At 41.6% G+C, this 21,967-nt stretch overlaps 1 protein-coding gene across 2 annotated transcripts in view; it reads right to left on the bottom strand.

Annotated features, from left to right (window-relative positions):
* ITGA1 (integrin subunit alpha 1) overlaps nucleotides 1–21,967 on the bottom strand; it is a 203,102-nt gene that overhangs the window by 5,436 nt on the left and 175,699 nt on the right. For both annotated transcript variants that reach the window (XM_075541021.1, XM_075541022.1), the window contains exons 22-28: nucleotides 19,798–19,887; nucleotides 18,537–18,639; nucleotides 14,720–14,833; nucleotides 10,028–10,132; nucleotides 9,779–9,883; nucleotides 8,580–8,672; nucleotides 5,245–5,361 (exon numbers count right to left, since the gene is read on the bottom strand). In XM_075541021.1, coding sequence (XP_075397136.1) covers nucleotides 5,245–5,361; nucleotides 8,580–8,672; nucleotides 9,779–9,883; nucleotides 10,028–10,132; nucleotides 14,720–14,833; nucleotides 18,537–18,639; nucleotides 19,798–19,887 — 727 coding nt within the window. The remainder of the gene's footprint in view (nucleotides 1–5,244; nucleotides 5,362–8,579; nucleotides 8,673–9,778; nucleotides 9,884–10,027; nucleotides 10,133–14,719; nucleotides 14,834–18,536; nucleotides 18,640–19,797; nucleotides 19,888–21,967) is intronic.

The following is a 21,967-nucleotide window of genomic DNA, read 5'->3' as shown; positions in this document are numbered from 1 at the left end:
TTATATAAATTTAGGTAGTAAATTCTAATCTACTTGGGTAACATTTAATTCAATAGTATTTTGGCAATTCTGGGTATTTTTTTATAGGCCTAAGTAATAGGGAAGGTCAAGAAAATGACATTTAATAAACGACTATTTTACTTTAACTTCTTTGTAAGCTATACCAAGTCTCCAAGTAAAAGATTAAGTAATTTTGAAATTTTAAAGTAATTTTAAGTGTTCTTGTACAATATTTTGGGAACTATCAAAACTGCAGTTAGCTGGTATTGATTCTATTTTGTCTTAAATTTTTTTAAGGAAGGGGCAGAAAAACTCCCACCAAATAATAAATGGCCATAATTTGAGAAAATTAGAGCCGATAGGGAATCTGGCCTATACACCAGTGTCCAGGTGATAGAGAGATTTCTGGGGGGCCCAGTTTAACATTGCATGCACCAGGACAGATGTCTACATTGACTTTACATAAAGAATCCCATTCAAAGACTCTATCATTGAATATATTACAAATCTGTACATAGTAGCGAATGTGAGTCATAATTTATTATGATTTGTGACTTTGGGCATGTATTCATTTCGTTCCTACGAAAGGAGCCTGGTGGCATAGTGGTTACCTATTAGGCTGCTAACGGCAAGGTCAGCAGTTTGAGATTACCAGCTCCGCTGTGGGAGAAAGGCAGGGCTTTCTAGAGTTACAGTGAACACTCCCAAGGGCAGTCCTGCCCTGCTCTACAGGGTCGCTATGAGTTGGCATCAACTCAATGGCAGTGTTTGGTTTGGTTTATACACAAAATGAAATAATAAAACCATGAGGGGGTGTGTTTAGAAGGGGTTTTGAAATTAGTTTAGCAAATATTTTCTCTCAATGAAAAAAGAAATATTAGAAAATAAAAGAGAAGTGGGGTTTCTCTCTTTTAATTCTGTGTATTTTTTTCCCACCTGGAGTCTAGGTTGACATAATTCTAGCAAAGACCATAATCAAATCCTTTAAGAGTATGGTAACTCCCTATCATTCAGTCATTACACTATGGTGAATTATGTAAGGAATTTACATGGAAAATAACAGTGATTTAACAATTGAAGGCTCAGAAGGAGTAGACAAAAGTACAGAGATTTAGATTCGAGAAGGTTGACTTTCCTCAGGCCAGCTCTAGTTGGCAGGGGATGAGGAAAAAGTATGGGCGTCCTCCTGGTGACAAGAGGACAAATGAACATGAGAATCATCAACAGCTTGTCTTACCCAGAATGTCAGTTCTCCTACATGTCTCCAGGGCTTCTCTGAGCTAACTGGAAAAGTCCCAGATTCACAACGAGACCTCTTCGACTTGTGCCTACCTGTCCAGAATCTAAAATAAATCGGCCACAACTTTCGCACAGCCATCTGGTGATGCAGATGGATCATTCGTTCCTGCCCCACCCAGGATCCGACCTCACCGAAATAGGCGGCTTCTTTTCCACTTTCCTTGCCTTCACAAAGTAAATGCTCTATTTAAAAACTGGACTTCTGCTAACTAAATTGGTCAACCCACTCCACTCTATCAACATTGAGATCTTAAGGGAAGTTGGGTGATTGGAGTGTATGTTGAAACATGTTGAAAGAATGAATTCCTATGAATAAAGGGTCCTAAAAAGTTAAGTGCTATTCCCCACCTCATGGTGCCATTGTGGCATAGTGGTTCTGTGTTGCACTGCTAACTACAAGGTCAGAAGTTTGAAACAACCAGACCCTCTTCGGGGGAAAAAGAAGGCCTTCAACTCCCATAAAGAACTACAGTCTCAGAAACCCACAGGAGAAGCTCTGCCCCATCCTATAGGGCTGCTTTGAGTCAGCATAGACATGGTGACTGGGAGATTCTCTTCCTGCCCCTCCCCATTTCCTATGGACAGATAGATTTGATGAGAAATAAAGTTTCCTGATTACATACTGGAGAGAGGAACTTTCTGCCGTCCCAGGATTCCTTAAATGGGTGAAGCCACACTGGTAACACTGGCAGAGGGGCTTCGTGCTCAATGTTGCAATAAAGTGGTACTAAGTTTCAGGACATGCTTCACTACCTATTTGAACATGTGTTTCCTACAGGGTTTCCATCCTCAATCACTGAGGATGTTCAATCCTCAGCGACTAAGGCGTCATCAAGCTTTAAGTTCTATCATGTGTTTTATGAAGAGGGGGCCTGGTGGAACCATGGTTAGCTTGGCTGCTAACTGAAAGGTCTATGGTTTGAACCCACCAGTTGTTTTCAGCCTCGGCAACCTTCAAAGGTAAGTCCTACTCTGTCCACTAGCATTCACTGATTGAATGGGAAAGGGGCTGGTGTTTGGGGGTCTTCTGAAGAGGAAACTACAAAGGCTGTGCTTTGTGAATGCAGATCTGTGCTCCAAAGCAAGTCTTTGGCCTGTCCTTCAGTGGAGCTGAGCTTCTGAGTAGGGAAGGGAGATGAACTCTGGAGGGCCAGAGTTTGAAAAAATGGGAAAAGAAGGGAGATCCTGGGGAGTCTGCTCCAAACCTAGTTGGTATATGAAGATGCTTAAAGATGAGCACAGCTCACCTGTCTACTGCAGGCTGAGTGCCCATTTCAGAGAAAGCCCAGCATAGAGCAGGTGTGTGGGTAAGTTTTTCAGTACAACTGACCTGCCGAAAGTCTAGTCCAATCGGGGACTTTCATTATAAAATCAAATATTTTGTCTAGTTCAGAGAGTCCTTGGCCCTCTTGAACAAAGCCCAATTCTTATAAGTCCCTGGTAAAGAGCTCATTCACATAACCTGCAGTTGAGGGCTATATGGGAAAGGTACAGGTGGATCATTCACAGGTAGCTCATTGCTTCCAGTCATTTATTAGCTGTCAGTCTTGGAAGAGATATTTAATTTCTCCTTGTTTCTATATCTGTAAGTATAAAATGTAGTTGAAAGACTCAGTTGAGAAGACAGTTGTTAGGATCAGAGTGAATGAAGATGAGAGGGACTATAGATTTCATGTTCCCATGAACTCATAAAGGTGTGAATGCCGGAGTAAAATGACACAGGTCCAGATCCTTGTTTGGAACTTTACTGGCCATAAGAAACCCCAATACACTGCCATCAAGTCCATTCTAACTCAGTGGCCCCAGGCTAGACTGGAATTGCTCAATGAGGTTCCTGAGGCTGCAGATCTTTACGGACAGGATGACGAAGCGCTTAATACGGTTTTGGAACCCGGGAAGCACTCAGGGTGGGCGCTCCCTTGCTTCCTTCTACAGTGGAATCTGAGTTCAGCTTGCTGTCTCTCCAGGGGACGTAACCGAACTAAACACTGATTGGTCAGGTCAGTCCAAACAATGATTTCATAACCTTGTTTGGAGCCTGGGAAGGAGAGGTCAGACTCCATAACGATATACCAATATACTTACTGGATGGAAGATGAAGATTTTTTCTTTATCGGACTGACTCTAAGGATCATTGAGTCATTTCTGACACATGTTGACCTTCTAGGACGTGTTAGGACCGCCCCAGGGGCTTCCTGAGGCTGTAACTCCTTATGGAAGTAGAAAGCCTCCTCTTTCTCTCTGGTATTTTCAAATCGCTAACTTTGTGATGAGCAGCCCAATGCCTACTATGCCATGAGAGCACCCCCCTTTTTTTCCCAGACTAGTGCCCCCTCCAATTAAAAAAATGACTAACGTGTTGTATTTGTTTGTTTCTAAGAAAGGTATGAAGTCAGGCTTTGTTTCTGTTTGTTTGTTAGGAGCCACCATGGAGTCCGTTCCAACCCATAGAAACACTGTGCTCAGCAGAGCCAAACAGTGCCTAGTCCTTGTGACACCCTGTGCTCTGGCCCAACCACTGTCAATCCATCTCATTGTGGGCCTTTCTCTCTTTTCGCTGACCCTCTACTTTACCGGCCAGAGCTATCCAAAACTCAACTCTGCAACCTCCTATTGTCGGGAATGTGCTGAAGCAAAAGAGGTAAGTTTGGTGCTAGAATGAAAGGGACACAGATCTTGAAAATGGCTTGTAGCACAACTTGAGCCGACAAAATGAGCCTTGGGTACCACAGTGTGGCAAAGGCAGGTACTACAGAGAAAACGGTGGCGGCCGATGAATGAGGAGAATCCAGGAGACTTCACTGTGTGGAGACTTCACTGCAGAAAAATGATGGATTCTAGCTACTGAACTGAATACCACTAATCGGAACCTTTAATAAAGGTTTTCCCATTTTTTCCTGAGAAAATGCCACCCAAACAAGAGGTTAAATACTATCATAGCGTTAGAAAGGAGAGACACAGATAGGCTACTGTAGGAGGGACATTGCTAGCTAAATGATTTGATTTAGAGGCAAGTCTGTTGCTCAGGTGAGTCCCAAATAGGTAGCCACAATCTCCATCTGAAACATAGGTCAGCTATTTAATAAAATAAGAGCCAAAATAATCCAGCAAATGTAGATAGTATGCCAGAATAAATACCAACTTGATGTTTAATTGGGAAGACATTCATTTTTTTTAAAAAAAGACTTTTATTCCCTATTACATTTATCCAAAAAGTGATCATCTCTGTTCTGCGGACATTGAAAACGACTCAGTCAGGAGTTATAAAAACTCACATACCTCTAGCAAAATATCCACATAAAAACCCTGGTTCACCCCAGAGAATAGATAGTTATTTAATTTGACAAATTGATTTGATATAGGACTTGCAAATTATAAATTCTTCTTTATATCAACTAACTAGTAACCTCTTTGCACCCTACTTCCAAAGGGCAGTTATTGCAGTAAAAGTGACATTTGTATAATTGTTAGCATTTCATTGTTAAGCTACACAAACTCAGTTTTTTAAAGGTATGTTGTTTGGGCACAACTCATTTTAACCATGACTCGACTGATCACATGCCCGTCCGTTTACATAGGCATCCACTGTTTTCTTTTTCTCCAAGATATATTGTTCATACTTTCTACTTATATAAGTAACACACAATTATAGTAAAATTTCACACATTACAGACACACAGGAGTCCTCTCTACTAACCTTTGGTCATGCATGTAGTCCCATGTTAACATGCATTGTTTTCTTTTTACAAAAAAGGGATGCTTGAAATATATTTTTTTTCTTTCCTTTGCAGTCTTGTCATTATTTCAGTTCGTGTCATTCTGGCCATCATTTCCATTTCAATTAGTGTGGCAATACAATGTTGTATCCCACAGCATGGATGCATCATAATTTATTTCAATTTGCTATTGATTGCAATAGATAGTCAAAGGAACATTGGCGCTTACCTTCCACAGGGCTAATATGAGCAGCATTAACAGTAATAATCCAGCAAATGCACTCAACAGGATAACCCATAATGGCACTCTGCCTGGTAGAGCATCTTTGGATATCTGTATAGCAAGCTGGAAATTAGGAAGCAAAATTGTTAATGCTAATAAGCATCTATTAGCTCTCCTAGGACACTGAGTTCTAGTAGGCTATAATTTTCTACCCAAAAGTGCACTTAATCTCATTACTCCATAGAGGGAAAACATTGTGTTTACATTTTAAAATGTGCTCCATCCATTCCCAACCTCTCACCATGTCAAATCTACTATGAGTGGAAATGTTTATCATCGTGTCCTTCAGAGATTTAGACATGCAGGGAAAAAAGTTAATCAATCACCATGCTCCAGGGTAGGGAAATTTCTGCTTAAAACACCAAGAGAACCCAAAATCGTATGTGGTTTAAAGATATCATTAATATATTTTACCACATGATACAAAAAAGGGTTAGCTTAGGGTTGGAAGGCCATAGGTTAAGACGAGGGTGGAAGGCACAGGTCATATTGACATGAAAACTTGAGCGGATCTCCTTCTAATTCTAATGTGCTTTTTAAAAGGAGGTATAGTTTCATACAGCAAAATGTACAGATTTCAAGTGCACAGATAAATGATTTTTGCTTTTAAGGCTCTCTGGTAGCATTGTGGGGAAGGTATTGAGCTGCTAATTGCAAGAGCATCAGTTGGAACCCACGAGCGGCTCCGTGGCAGAAAGATGAAGCTGTCTGCTCCTGTAAACATAGACAGACACACTGTCTCAGACCCCTATGGACCATCAATATGCACGGCAATCAACTGGAGGACAGTGGGTTGGAGGGGAGTTTTGGTCGCTGACACTCTGGTTAAGAAGTCGGACTGTTAATTACAAGCTAGCAGTTCAAGCCATCGGATTTCTGTGGGAGAAAGAGGCGCCTGTCTGCTCCCCTGAGGGTTGACCACCTCAGAAACTGACGTAGGGTCTCTGTGAGTTAAGATGGGCTCGATGGCAGTAAGTAATATTCTTTATCGTACATCGCCTTGTGTAGGTTGACTGCTTTTAGTCAGCATCTAAAGTCAGATCGGCTGAAATGAAATGGTGCCGTGCATAGTTCATTGTGCTTCCGCCCCTTAGAGACTTTTATTGTGGAACTCAACCCTCAATAAAACTTTATGCTCTGGATTGTGATAAGAGTTGTACGAGCCCCCAATAAAATGATTTCATAAAAGATAACAACTGTAATAGATTAAAACCACAATGAATACACTTAAAAAACCAAAACTTTATGCTCTGTGTCCCTTCTTTCAGTTTCTTGAGAAAACAATTGGGTGGGAGCTCAATGCCTAACAATGGCTCCAGCTTCTGTATTTGGATTAACAGGGACCATCTCAACCTCCAATCTCGGGGGAAGATCAAGGGTAAAAAAAGAAACTAACAGGGCAGATAGGTGAACATAATAGATACCAATCAATCACCCCAGATAAGTCACTACTGGGGCCCCAAGCAGCACAAATGTTAAAGTGCCTGGCTACTAATCAATAGGTTGGAGGTTTGATCCCACCCAGAGCACCTGGAAAGGAAATGGTTGCCATCTACCTCAAAACCATGAGTCACTGAACGCCCTGTAGAGTACAGGTCTACTTCTACACACATAGGACCGCCAGGAATCAGAGTTGACTCAACAGAGACTCGCTATTAGGTCACTGCTGATGCACACATCACTAACACAGGGATGATGACCACAGGCATAGAGGTTAGGGTTTAGAAGATCTACCTTTGGGGGGAGATGGGGAGACAGGGCATAAGTGGATCCCTACCAAGATCTACAACCTTCCTTTGAACTTTCAGACACAGAAACTAAAATGTGATCAGCAGCCCAAGATCATAGGGTTACAAAGCGATCACTTCTAGGAACTATTCATTGAGGTATGCTTTTCTTTTAGGATGAAAACTAGAGTAGGTATCTCCATAGGGGGATTTAAAAATAAGATTTAGGGAGAATAAAGCTAATTATCAAGTTAGTTATTTAAGAATAATATTTAAGAATCAAATGATATTTAAAAATCAAGTATACTCTTTACAAGATGAAACATACTCTATCAGAACAAAGAATAATTTGGATTTTCTTGTGGGGAACAATTCTACATTTTTCAGGCTAAGTACTCACCATATGTAAACATTATATACATATGTGTGTTATTTTACAATATATACTCTGGGAAGTCATTGGCATGGAAATAATCTGAAATATGCAATTGAAAAGGACATCTGATAGGGTGCTTCCAGGTAGAACTTTTTGACTTATTCAGTGCTGTGTAACTACATAGGATATGTGAGGCCTGGTCGTGTAGTGGGTTATGCATTGGACTGCTAACTGCAAGACCAGCAGTTCAAACCCACCAGCTGGTCCATAGGAGAAAGACGAGGCTTTCTGCTCCTGTAAAGCGTTATGGTCTCAGAACCCCATGTGGGCAGTGTTTTACTCTGCCCTATAGGATTGCTATGAGTCTGAATCCACTTGATGGCCGTGTGTTTGTTTTGGGAGATAAGGAGAATATTCCTGAAGCCTTAATTTACCACATTGATTTTATTATAGTTTATAAATGAGCAAGAATAAAAAACACATAGCACTTTATTTTGACCAAGGACTCAAGCTTAAATTTGTGTTCCCTTTCACTGTCCTTGAGTCAATGCTGACTCGAAACCCCTGTGGGTTTCCAAGACGATAGCGGTGTACAGAAGTAGACAGCCCCGTCTTTCTCCCAAGGAGCTGCTGGTGGTTTCAAACCGCTGGCCATGGGGATCACACCCCAACACATATCTGTGACACCACCAGGACTCCTAAATCTGTATTAGGAAAGAGCATTTCATTTCTCTTTCATATTTCCTAATGGCTAAATGAAGAATGCAGCTGGCTTCTGCATAGCATGAGATCACTTCCTCTAAAGGAAATGGAGTTCAAGTCTGCTCTTTGGGTGACAACTGCATTCCATAGTGCCACTTTTTAAGGAGGAAAATGACAAGTGCATCATTTGTTATCAAGGTGAAGTACACGCACCAGTTGACTGTGGTAGTTAAAAGCGAGAGAGCCAAGTATGGGATGCCGATTGTAAATATCCTGGCTTTTCCTATTTCTTACAAGAAAGAATTGGAGTGAAATCCTGCTTCAAGACAATGAAGTTTAATTTGAATTAAGAAGTCTCTATCATGTATTGAGAGTCGATCTAGTCACTTTAGGATCTATAAGCAATTATAAAACCATATGTCAGAAAAATCCAGAATGAAATGTCTAATGTTTTCAAAAGTTAGCATTGCACTTACCTCTCTCATTTTATTGCTATTACTTAAAACCAGCAGTGAGCTTTCACTCTGAAGTTCCGCCTTAACAGTAAGGTTTAAGCTGGAAAAGCGTGCCTGAAAAGTAAACAAGTTTTGTTTTGTTTTGTCTTTAATGTCATAGTACTCACAAACCCCTCAAGGCCTGACACGGGGCTCACAATGATTGGGAGGGTGACCCGAGGGTTCACAGGGCTGCTGTGAGTCAGAAACGACTTGTCAGCACCTAACCCACCTAACCGTAGGAAGCACCACCACCACCACCAATGTACTTGCCATGCTTGAATAGGACCATTTGAAGCTAGGATTTTTCTGAGGTTAAATCCATCAGTTTTCCCAAACAAAACTAGTGGTATCAAATGATGAATGTGTGCCCGCCCCCAACTCTCAGTCCATTAGGAAAACCCACATATTCAGATTTACCCTTTGGGGAAAAGCAAGCATCAAAACCTCTCTGCCTGCTTCCTGGGGTAGTTACATTCTGGTAATGAGATGTATGCAGGTACTTATTTGGAACTTATCACATTATTAATAGTCAACAATTCCTGGCTTACAGAATAGCAACTTAGTAAAATCAAGGCTAAAAATGGAAATATCATATGCTCAACTACATACTCCCCCAAGAGGGAAACAAACAATACAAAATACAATGGACTAAGTTTGAAAAGAGCTCATTGCCATACAGATTTGAATATACTGTGGGTTACATGTCTGTCTGTATATACATATATATAAATGCAATAAAATCCTGCTATTATAAAAGAAATTCATATATATGGAAGAAGAGCCTGGTAGAATACAATAAATCCATAGGACATGCAGGCTCTATCCTTTGTTCCTGGAGTCAAAGATTTTCACTCTATAAAATCCACTACCTTTAACCTGACCTGAGTTCTGAACCTTTAAGGTAAGTATATGCTTTGGTACTGCCAAAGTATTTATTTCTGAGAGTGTAAGTACAAAGTAACACAGTATTACTGACCAGGAATCCTGGAGATAACTTACTAAAGATAAGAAAGAATGTGTCCACATAGCTGCTGGAGTAGAGCGGGGCCTTGGACCCTACCATCCTGCTTTCCCGTCTTGTGTTCTTTCTGAACACATGCTGCTTTGCACACACCAAAGAGAGTACTGATATTTTCTGATTTGATGCAGTATTTGCATAAAACAATGCAATCACTTACTTTGATAAAGGTTGGTTTCCATAAGGTAAGTGACACATTCACCTGGCTCGTGTCGGAAGGAATCAAGTTGCATGTGATTGTAGCAATTTTACAGGTACTGCAGTCCTGTTTAAATGTTCAGAAATACATATTGGTATTGTTGCTATTTGATCAAAGAGACTATATTAAAATATTCAACATAACTATTTCTAAGTCTATATTGAAGGTATTAACAAGAAAGACAGAAAAATCAGCGTTTTCTGAATTTACCAGAATCGTGCCTCGTTTGAGATCTTCAGATTTGGAGATACTGGTTTTCTTTCCAGAGTTGACCCCAAGAGGATCCTGAAGGCTACTGGGACTGCAGAGTGCATTCTAAGAAGTGAAAATATTTCATTCATCAGATAATGTCAGAAGAAAAAATTGGGTTCATACAACATGTAAAATCTGCAAATGACAGTCATCACCACATATTAAATATTAAAATCTTGAGTGTGTACTATGGAGGGGGGTTTTATGCCCCAGAAGATATTAAAATATGTTTATTAGATGGTTGATTCTTGGACTGTTTCTCTAAATTTAATCTAACACAACTTCTTCCGGGATTCTCCACATCCTCAATTTAAGGTACTCATACTACTGGCACATCAAGTGTAGGAAAAGTACAGTTTTGTCGTCATATTGGGCGCTCATAAACCTAATGTCTTTGGATTAGAGAGAAATGCTACGAAGTGTAGTTTTTCATCATCTTTAGGAAAATACAGAAAATATTTATATAATTATAAGCTAACTAACACTGATCTTATTTCTTGATTTCAGAGGATAGCACTCTTTGGAAAGATGATCAAATGATGTAACCATCCTTGCTTTACTTTAGTACTTAATGTGCTTTTTAATGTTTCAGAAAACTAGACAAAGACTAACTACCATACAGACTCATTGATGCTTTGGGTGAATAAATAATAGTGTACCCTCTTATTTTGGGCAGGGGAGGTCCTTGACATGCTTTGAGCTCAGAAGTACAGAGGAATGATCTCTGTGGTTTTGTTAAAGCATTTTTTTTTTCCTGTGAGAGGAGATGGTTGGAACAGGAAGAGCACAGAATGAAGAAAGTATTGAAAGATAGGATACCATTCTTATGAACTTCTGGGTATCTACTGCAAAACAGTACTTATTTAGGAACTATGCACAAGCTATGGTGCAATAAGTGAATGAACAAACATTGTTTCTCTAAGACAGATTTAGAACCAGTGGATAAAGTAATAGGTCTTCTCAGTTAATATCTATAGGAAGTCTTCACTTTGATCATCGTTCTAACATCTACACCAGAGGGCACATACAGTCATTAAAATGGTTTAAACTATTTCTTGAGGGTTGGCCAAGATGGTGACCAGATAGGTACCTCACACCTGGAGCTCCGTGCAGATCAGTGAGTGGGGAGATCTGGGGGTCAAGTGGAGGTATCAAGTCTGTGTGTCCATTCCCAAGACAGCTCAGAGCACTTCTCTGAACCAGATATGCTGACTTCGACTCCACCTCCTGAACTTCCTGCAGGCACCTGTGGTCTCAGGCCCAACAACTGCCTCTTTTGCAGGGCTCAGGGTGCCCGCTCTGCCTCAACTCTGCCAACATACAATAACGAAGAAAGCCAACTTCTACTGAGGAGGTGGGCAAAGGACCTGAGCAGGAGTTTCTCAAGGACAGAAATCCAAATGGCCAATAAACTTATGAGAAAATGTTCCAGATCCCTACACATAAGTTTAATGCAAATTAAAGCAACTATTAGCTACCACCTAACACCCTCAACAGTAGCCCACTTTAAAAAACCAGAAAGTAACAAGTGTTGGAGTGGCTGTGGTGAGATAGGAACTGTTGTCCATTGCTGGCAGACCTGTAGGTGTGTACAGCCATTATGGAAATTGATTTAATGATATCTAAAACAGATAGAAATTGAACTACCATATGATCCAGTAACTCACCCCCCCCCTTCTGGACATATACCCAGAAGAGACAAGAAACAAACCATGGCCAGACATCTGTGCTCCAATGTTCATTGAGGCACAGTTCACAATTGTAAGGAGTTGGAAACAACCGAAATTTCCATCAACAGATGAATGGAGCAAAAACTGTGGTACATACATACAATGGAGTATTACGCATCCCTAAAAGCAGTGAACACAAGAAGCACATCGCCGCAAGGGAAGAACTGGAGGAAATTATGCTAAGTGAAGTAAGCCAAGCACAAAAGGACAAGTACAACATGATTCTGCTGAGGTAAGCTCAAAAAGTCCAAAAGGGGAATAGGTTAAGAAGCTACTGTATACATACGTCCCTGGGGTGAGGTCCAGGTAATATGGCAGGGGCCAGACTAAACCCAGGGATACATATGGTAGCCAACTAAAAATGAGGGGGTAAAAAAAAAGGACATGGGTAGCCAGGTGAACAGGGCAGTAATCCACCCAAGGGGAGGGTATTGTTTATATCTCCACAGGGAAAGAGAGACCAGGCTTAAACTCGGAGCTCCAAGACAAGAACACAGATATCGCATGAAGCAGGGAACCAATAGAGAGGCCTGAGGGGCCGGCCCATCACCAACTAAGTAGACAACCCCACTCCCCCCAGAAGAATTCATTTCAGAGGACAGCACTGAAGCTACAGTTCAAGGAGAGGATGTGTCTGATCAGAGCGCACAAGAGCAAACAAGGGGGGAGGTAAAAAGAGTGAAGCACATCCTGGCCCACCAAACCCTGAGGACAGTATTTCTGCCCAGAGCAGCCAATGTAGAGGGAGGACCATAGGGCCAGCCCCACCATGAGACACAATGGTCCTCACTGACCCTTAGCACCACGAGGGACAGCACTGGAGACACATGGCGGGAACTGTGCCCACCCTGACCCCACCACATCGAGGTGAGGCACTGGGGATGTGCAAGAGAGCAGCAAGGGGAACAGAGCAATGAAGTCCCCAGGGAACACCAAAAATAGACTGTGAGGCCAGGCGTGGCACCCCACCAGACTCCACTGGAAAATACTTGTAAAGGACAGCAAATAGACCTTGAACGATCTGTAGGCTTTTCTCTTTTCTTGTGCTTGGGTTTTTTGTTGTTGTTGATGTTGTTGTAGCAATTGCTTTATTTTCTATTGTTGCTTTGTTTTGCTCGGTCTTGTGTTTGTGCATATTGTTGTCTCTAAATGTCTATCTGGGTAGGTTAGGTGGGATAAACAATCCGGAAGAGAGAACAATAGGACAACAGTTCTGCGGGGACATGGGGAAGCAGGGGAAAGGAAGTGGGTGTTAACAAACCCCGGGACAAGAGACCAACAAGTAACCGAAAATCGATGACAAGGAGGGTGTAGGAAGTCTGGTAGGGCTTGATCAAGGGCAACGTAACTGAGAGGAATTACTGAAACCCAAATGAAGGCTGAACATGATAGTGGGACAAGAGGAAAGTAAAAGGACATAGAAGAAAGAACTAGGAGGCAAAGGGCATTTATAGAGATCTAAATACAGTCATGTACATATATAAATATATTTATATATAATGATGGAGAAATAGATCTATGTACATAAGGTAGCAGATTGACATTGGGTCTCAACACAAAAACACTTTATTCTAATAATTTGGCACTCGGAGATACTCACCTTCCAAACACGTTTGCTGAAGACAAATGGGTGCATAAGCAAATGTGGTAAAGAAAGCTGATGGTGCCCGGCTATCAAAAGATATAGTGTCTGGTATCTTAAAGGCTTGAAGATAAACAAGCTGCCATCTAGCTGAGAAGCAACCAAGCCCACATGGAAGAAGCACACCAGCCTGTGTGGTCATGAGGTATCAATGGGATCAGGTATCAAAGACCCAGTGCTAAAAAATCATAATGTGAATGAGGGGGGCAGTGTGGAATGGAGGCTCAAAGCCAATCTGTAAGCAATTAGACATCCCTTACAGAAGGGTCATGGGGAGAAGACAGGCCATTCAGCATGCAGTGTAGCACAGAAGAGACATACAGCTTTCTCTGGCTCTTAAATGCTTCGTCCCCACTCCCCCTACTATCATTACCCTAATTCTACCTTACAAATCTGGCTAGCACAGAGCATGTACATGGGTACAGATAAGAGCTGGAAACACAGAGATTACAGGACAAATAAACTCCTTGGGACTGATATTGAGAGTAGCCATACCAGGAAGGGAAGGGGAAGGTAGGGGGAGAAAGGAGGAGCTGATCAGGATGACCTACCTATAACTCCCTCCCAGGGGGATGGACGACAGACAAGAGGGTAAAGGGAGACATCAGAGAGTGTAAGATATGACAAACTAATAATAATTTATAAATTATCAAGGGTTCATGAGGGAGGGAGGGAGGGGGGAAAATGAGGAGCTGATACCAAGGGCTTACGTAGAAAGAAAGTGCTTTGAAACGATGATGGCAACATATGTACCAATGTGTTTGACACAACAGATGTATACATGGATTGTGAGAAGAGTTGTATGAGGTCCCAATAAAATGATTTTAGAACACCACCAACTCTTTCTCTAGTGTTCCCTCAAAGATCTACATGTTTCAAAATTCTGTGAGGAAGGAGAACATATGCTGTTTCTCTACGCTATTTGTCTGCAGGAAAACTTCTTAATCTTTGTGGTTGTAAACCAGGCACCAGTCTTCCCAATTAGCAACTAATTTATGCTCAGCTTTGTGATTAGGATCAATTAAGAAATTCCTTTACAGCTGTTTCAACAAGCCAACCAAATTAAAATTGTAACAACCAGGTGCACAAAAAAGTCTAGAGCCTAAAACCTACTAATTTACCACTGGAAATTAATATTATGACTCTTCTGCTAAATGTCTCCCCATGTTATTTGGGGAAAGCTCTTGAGTGCAGTTTGGAGTCAGAAGAGCTAAGCTTTAAGCACAATGGGAAAGGAGACAACTTTTATGATATATCTTTAAGGCAGAGGTAACTTACATCTGAAGAGGACCATCCGGTTGGGTACAGCACAGGATAACCATCTGATGTCAAGTTGGGGAAGGAAATGGACAGCTTCAGTTCTGGCATTGGGAAAAGTCCAATTTTTCTAATCTACCGAGAAAAAAATAGAAACAAAATTGATTAGTCATGCAATAATATTATTTTGGTCCTTTGTAGCGCTTTGCTTCTTATTTGAAACACTAAGTTGTATAACTTGAGCCCTGGTGGCACAGCAGTTCAGCTCTCCACTGCTGACTGGAAGGTCAGTTGCTGGGCCTCACCAGCATTTCCACAGCAGAGAGATGTGACGGTCTGCTTCCTTAAAGATCACAGGTTTAGAAATGCTATGGAGTAGTTCTACTCTTTCCTATAGGACCACTATTAGTTGGAATCAACTCGGCAGACATAAATCTTTGCTTTTAAACTGATTAGTAATCTGAATAAAAAATGCATGCAGACAAGTTATGGCACAGTTCAGAGCTTTGGAAAGGCCTCTGGTAAAGCAGGAGTCCAGCACTCAGGTGCTGACTGGAGGGTAAGCAGTTCGAAGCCACCAGCTACTCTATAGGAGAAAACTGTGGCATTCTGCTTCCTTAAAGATGATGGCCTTAGAAATATTTGCATTGTTGGAAAACATTCATAATCTTGTACCATTTGCACAATATACATCATGCCATTAGATCAGTCTGACTTACAATTATTCCACAGAGCTGAGAAGAACTACCCCGTAAGTTTTCCAAAGCTGTCAATCTTCACCTGTTCAGAAAGCCTCATCTTTCTCCTTTGGAGCAACTGATGGGCTTGAACTCCAACCATGCAGTTAGACACTCAAGGTTTACCCACTATACCATCAACTATATGCATTTATTGTTGTTAGGTACCATCAAGTCAGTTCTGATTCATAGTAATCATTTGTATAACAGAAGGTAAGAGGGTACAACCCTGTATCACCCTTCCAATCATCTGTGTGAGCCCAATGTTGTAACCAGTGTGTATCTGGAGAACAATTGGAAACCACCGGCTGCTCCATGGGAGAAAGATGGCGCTATCTACACCTGTGAACAGCTAGTCATGGAAACTCTCAGGGCTGCTGCTACCCTGTTCTACAGGGTTGCCATGAGTCTGCATCAACTCAATGCCAGTGAGTTTTTCTGAGTCTTTTTTCTCTGCCCTCCCACTTGACCAAGCATGGTGTCCTTTTGTAAGGATCAATCTCTCCTAATAATATGTCCAAAATACATGATAGGATGTTCTCCCACTGAGGAGTGTTCTGACCATACTTCTTGCAAGACAGATTTGTTTATTCTTTTGACAGTCCAAGGTAATTTTAGTATTTTCCACAAGTGCTGCTTGTCTGTCAATTTGCCATACCATGTGATGACTTACATGTGGTTTTGAATTGGAAGCTATGTCACTAGTATTTCAAATACTAGCAGGATCACAAGGTGAACAAGATTCAGCTGAGCTTTCAGATGAAGAGCAGACTATGAAGAAGGAATAGGCTGTCTACTTCTGAGGAAGTACCCACTGAAAACCCTATGATTAGAAGTACATGTATATCTTCCCATCACACTTATTCAAGATGAATAAGGATCAGAGGAAGGCTTAATAACTACTCACACTAAAATCAATGGCAAGAAGGGCATAGAATGCCTGGTGGGGTTCAATCAAATGCAATGTAACCCAGAGGAAGTATAGAGAGCCAAATGAAGGTTGAACATTACAGTGGGACAGGAGGCGAGTAAAAGGAAAGAGAGGAAAGAACTAGGAGGCAAAAGACATTGTAAAGTTATAACCATGGTACATACATATGTAAATATATTACTATATAATAATAGGCCAATATACATATATTTATAGGTTTAGTATTAAGGTAGCTGATGGACATTGGGCCTGTACTCAAGATCTCCCTCAATCAAAGAACGCTTTGTTCTAATATCCTGGCATCCTGTGATGTTCACCTTCCTGATATGATCGCTGAAGACAAATGTGGTGAAGAAAGCTGATGGTTCCTGGCTATCAAAAGATATAGCATCTAATGTTTTAAAGCCTTGAATATAAACAAGTGTTCATCTAGCTGAGAAGCAACAAAGCCCACATGGAAGAAGAACACCAGTCTGTGTGATCATGAGGTGTTGATAAGATCAGGTATTGGCATCATAGACCCAGAATAAAAAATTATATCGTTGTGAATTGGGGGGAGCGTGGAGTGGAGACCCAAAGCCCATCTGTAGACAATTGAACAAGCCCTCACAGAAGGGTCACAAGGAAGGAACAAGCCTTCCAGAGTACAGTATAGCAAGGATAAACACACAACATTTCTCTAGTTTGTTAATTCTTCCTCCCCCCATGCTTCCCACCCCCACCCCACTATCATGACCCCAGTTCTACTTCAAAAACCTGGCTAGACCAGAGCATGTACACTACTACAGATAAGAGCTCTCAACACACAGAATCCAGTACAGATAAACCCCTCAGAACCAATATTGAGAGCAGTGTACCAATATTGAGAGCAATCATGAGAGTAAGAGGAAAGGTGGGGAGAGAAGGGGGAGAAAGCAGGGACCTATCACAATGATCGACCTATAACTTCCAACTCCCCCTCCCCATGGGGGACAAATAACAGAAACATGGGTGAAGGGAGAGAGTGGGTGGTGTAAAATATGAAAATAAAAATTTCTAATTTATCAAGGGTTCATTAGGGTGGGATGGTGGAGGAGGGAGAAAAAGAGGAGCTGATACCAAGGACTGAAGTAGAAAGAAAATGTTTTGGAAACGATGATGACAAACTATGCACAAATGTGCTTGATACAATTGATATATGGATTGTCATAAGAGCTGTAAGAGCCCCAATAAAATTATTTATTTAAAAAAAAGAGAAAGAAGCTTGCAGTGCGAAGATGACCCAACCAACCTTGCCTTCTGAAGTGAGGCGGACATGCCGCACTTGTCGATGAACATCAAAGATCACAGCTTTCAACTGGATCAAACCCCCTGCTCCCCACAAAAAACCCAATATACTCTCACCTAGACCAAGATATAAAACCATGATTAGCGGAGAAAGATATGTTCATGTAGCGGCAGTCAAGAGAGCAGAGGATGCATTGCACTGAGTAAATCTGCTGCCCAAGACCTCCGTGAGGTGTTGAAGAGCAAGGGGTTCCTTTTGAAGACTAAGGTGAGCCTGACCCAAACCTCGTGAGCACGTGAAAGTAGGAAAACGAATAAACAAGATCGGAGGAGAACTGATTCCTGCGAATTACGATGCGGGGAAAGAATACATAAGAATATTGAAAATATTTAATGTGCTGCCGAAAGAACAGACACATCTATCTTGGAGGACGTGCAAGGAGATGGCTCCTTAGGAGGTAGAATGGTGAAACATCTCATCTACTTTGACCCTTCAGGAAGAAGACCATCCCCTAGAGAAGAATGGGATGGTTGATAAATCAGAGGGTCAGTGAAGAGAGGCAAGATCCTCACGGAGTTGATCCAGCTCAGTGGCTACAACACTGGGCTCGAAACTACCAACAATCGTGAGGCTGATGCAGGACTGGGCAGTGCTTTGTTCTGTTGTACTGAGTCATAGCTGACTGCATGGCACCACCAAGTTCTTTGGAGGGAATTTGAAGTATAATTATCAACATATATACATAATTATTTGAAAATAGTGAAATTATAAACAAATGTGTTAGTGATAATAGATTAAATGTTAAAATGTGACTTTTAATACTTTATCACATTGAAATTTTTATCAAATTAATAAATGTACAAATAACCCTTTTACAATATTAAAACAGAGGGAATTCCTTACCAAGTAGTAGATGTTAATTTCATTTCCAATATCTTCAGTAGAATTAATAAATTCGGGAACTGTTTCATTGGTCCCAATGGAAATGTGGTACTCACTTGCGGAGCTTAAAAAGAATTAATTGGAGGAAGAACAATAAAATGTAACAAAACCTAATTTTTATTTCATTCTGTTTGCTTTTCTTTTCTTCATAGCATGTGATTCCCCTGTCCCCGACTTCCCCACCTATCAAATTACTCATAAAGATTCCAAATCAAGAGGAGGTTCATTTACCTTGAAACCTAAAACAAAATCTTTGAAGAGGGTGAAAAAAGTTATCCTAGATGTGGATGCTTACTTGTTCCTAATGTGTTTAGATATGTGCATTTAAACAATTTTCTGTTATGAAAACCAAAGGTATCTATGAATTGACTCATAATATATAGCAAGTGAAGCATCATGCAAACAGTATCTGACGTAGTGAATTTTAGGTACATTTAAAAAATACTGTACCCCGTTACAATTTAACAGAAGAGCCCTGATGCTGTAGTGATTATATTTTGGGCTGCTAACCTCAAGGTCAGCAGTTCAAAATCACCAGCCACTCTAAGGAAGATAGATGGGGCTTTCTATGCCTGTAAAGAGTTTCAGTCTCAGAAACTCACAGGGGAAGTTCGACATTATTCCGTAAGGCAGCTATGAGTCAGCATCGACTTGATGCTCATGGATTTGTTTGTTTGGATTTTGTTTACAACTTAAAAATCTATATTTGCTGCTAAACTTAAAATATTCAACTTTCCCCAGGAAATTGATTGGATTTAATAGGATATAAACATCTTAAACAGCACTTCAGGCAAGAGAATCTAAATATATATATATATTTAGAAGTTATTTGCCAACATTTGATTTTAAGTCAATGGAAAATGCATGGGGAAACACAATGCACAACAGAGGTGCTCGGCAAATGAGAAAACAGAGGACTGAACTTAACACCTGAGAAAGAGAAGTACAGTCTATGAATGTATCTTATCCTCTCATTTCTGTTCTGTTAGCAGCAACATATCACAAGCTCCTCACGTGTTGAATTACTTCGTGTGCTACTTTTCACACGATAGGGCATGGAAGAATTGCCAGGAAGAACTGTTAACATGGACTGGTGGGCCCCACTCCCAACGTTTCTGAGAAGGTGCACCTGTAACAATGGAATGCTGGCGACACTTTGAGGACCCGTGAATTCGTAGCAAAGATAAAATCACATCACAATAAAATTGCTCTCTCCTCTTACCTGTGAAACTGTAGTGGAGCTTCATATTTCACTGGGATCGAGATGTTGACCTCATTGTCAGAAAGGGCTTCCGGAGGCTCTTCACTGTCACTAGAAAAGAATCAGTGCATTCGTGACAGATGGTCACACCACTGGCTACCTAGAGACACACCTGTAAGCACTGGGACAAGAAGCCAGTCTATGTCACTGAAAAATAGAGTTTCTGCTTTGTCGAGCACAGTGGTGGAGCTGGGGAGGGCAGAGATGGTCCTTGTTAAGGATTCCCAAAGGCCCAGGGATGTGCTGCGAAAGCTGTGAAAGTTGACAGCCACACTGAGTTAGTTCTGCATTTCTCACCCATCTGCAACCACATGGTAAGAATCGCTGGAGCACTTGTTACAATATACAGATTGTGGGCTGTATCGCCTAGAAGGGAGGACGTAGGAGACCTGTACTCAGTTCTGGGGATTTCTCTTAACAGTCACCATCCCGAGGTGGTCAACCAAAGTTAGTGTGCTTTAGGTGAAAGCGCACTTAGTAAATGAGATTCCCTTCCCCAACTCCTCCTCACACAGATCTGTGACATATACACTCCAGAACGCTCAGACGTCCCCACTGACCCCTCTGGGTTCCCTGCATTCCACTTTCTTACCACCACCACCAACCCTCCCCCCGTCACCCCCCCACCCGGCCTTTTCATCCTTGCATTTGGGTAAATGTTGACCATTGGTCTCATATTGTCGATTATTTAAAGGAGAACATTCCCCACTTGTGTTTTTTTTATATAGTCTAATGCATTCGTTTGCTGGAAAGTGCCCCCTGGGAGAGGCTTCGGCCCTGTGTTTAAAGAATATCTTGAAATATCTCAGGGGCCCCCCTCGTCTCCACCATTTCAGTACGTCTGGTCCTTTTGATGACCGAGCTCTGTGTGACATGCTTCTTGCTGTTACCTGGGTCCTGTTCTGTGTCCGGATCAAATTGGCAAGTGGGGGCAGCTGAGAACCATCTAGCTCTTCTGGTCTCAGGGTCAAAGAGCCTAGGCTTATCTTGAATCTGAATTCTATGGACTAATTTCTCCTTTGAGTTTGGTTTCCTTCACTCTCTTTGACATTCATCAAATAAGATATGCCACTTAAACTAGTTGCCCCTTTATGGAGGTCTAGACAAAGACATGTACATGCAAATATATATGTGAGGATGGGGAAATAGATCTATGTGCCTATATTTATAGGTTTAGTATTAAGGTGGCGGAAGGACCTTGGGCCTCTACTCAAGCACTCCCTCAATGCACGAATACTTTCTTTTATTAAATTGGCATTCTATGATGCTCACTCTCCCGACACAACTGCTGAAGCCAAAGCAGGTGAACAAGCAAATGTGGTGAAGAAAGCTGATGGTGCCCGGCTATCAAAAGAGATAGTGTCTGGGGTCTTAAAGGCTTGAAGATAAACAAGCGGCCATCTAGCTCAAAAGCAACAAAGCCCACATAGAAGAAAACACCAACCTGTGTGATCGTGTGGTCCCGAAGGGATCAGTTATCAGGCATCAAAGAACAAAAAATCATATAATTGGCTGCACACCTCCATGATACGATCGTCGAAGACAAACGGGTGCATAAGCAAATGTGGCGAAGAAAGCTGATAGTGCTCAGCTATTGAAAGAGATAGTGTCTGAGGTCTTAAAGGCTTGAAGGTGAACAAGCGGCCATCTAGCTCAGAAGCAATAATGCCCACATGCAAGAAGCACACCAGCCGGTGCGATCACGAGGTGCCAAAGGGACCAGGTATAAGGCATCATGCAAAAAAAAAAAAAAGAATATATATACCATAGTGAATGAAGGGGGAAGTGCAGAGTGGAGACCCAAGGCCCATTTGTCGGCCACTGGAGATCCCCTCATAGAGGGGTTTAGGAGAGGAGATGGGTCAGTCAGGGTGCGATGTAGTACCGATGAAGAACACAGCTTTCCACCAGATCCTGGATGCTTCCTCCCCCCAACTACCATGATCCGAATTCTACCTTGCAGGACTGGATAGGGCAGAGGTTGTATACTGGTACATATAGGAGCTGGAGGTACAGAGAATCCAGGGTGGATGATACCTTCAGGACCAGGGGTGCGAGGGGCGATGCTGGGAGAGTGGAGGGTGGGAGACTCCGGAAATAGGGCAAGATATGCCAAAATAACAATCTATAA

The sequence above is a fragment of the Tenrec ecaudatus genome, chromosome 2 (assembly GCF_050624435.1).
Source record: "Tenrec ecaudatus isolate mTenEca1 chromosome 2, mTenEca1.hap1, whole genome shotgun sequence".
Taxonomy (NCBI): Eukaryota; Metazoa; Chordata; class Mammalia; order Afrosoricida; family Tenrecidae; genus Tenrec; species Tenrec ecaudatus.
This window is presented reverse-complemented; position numbering and strand designations above follow the sequence as displayed.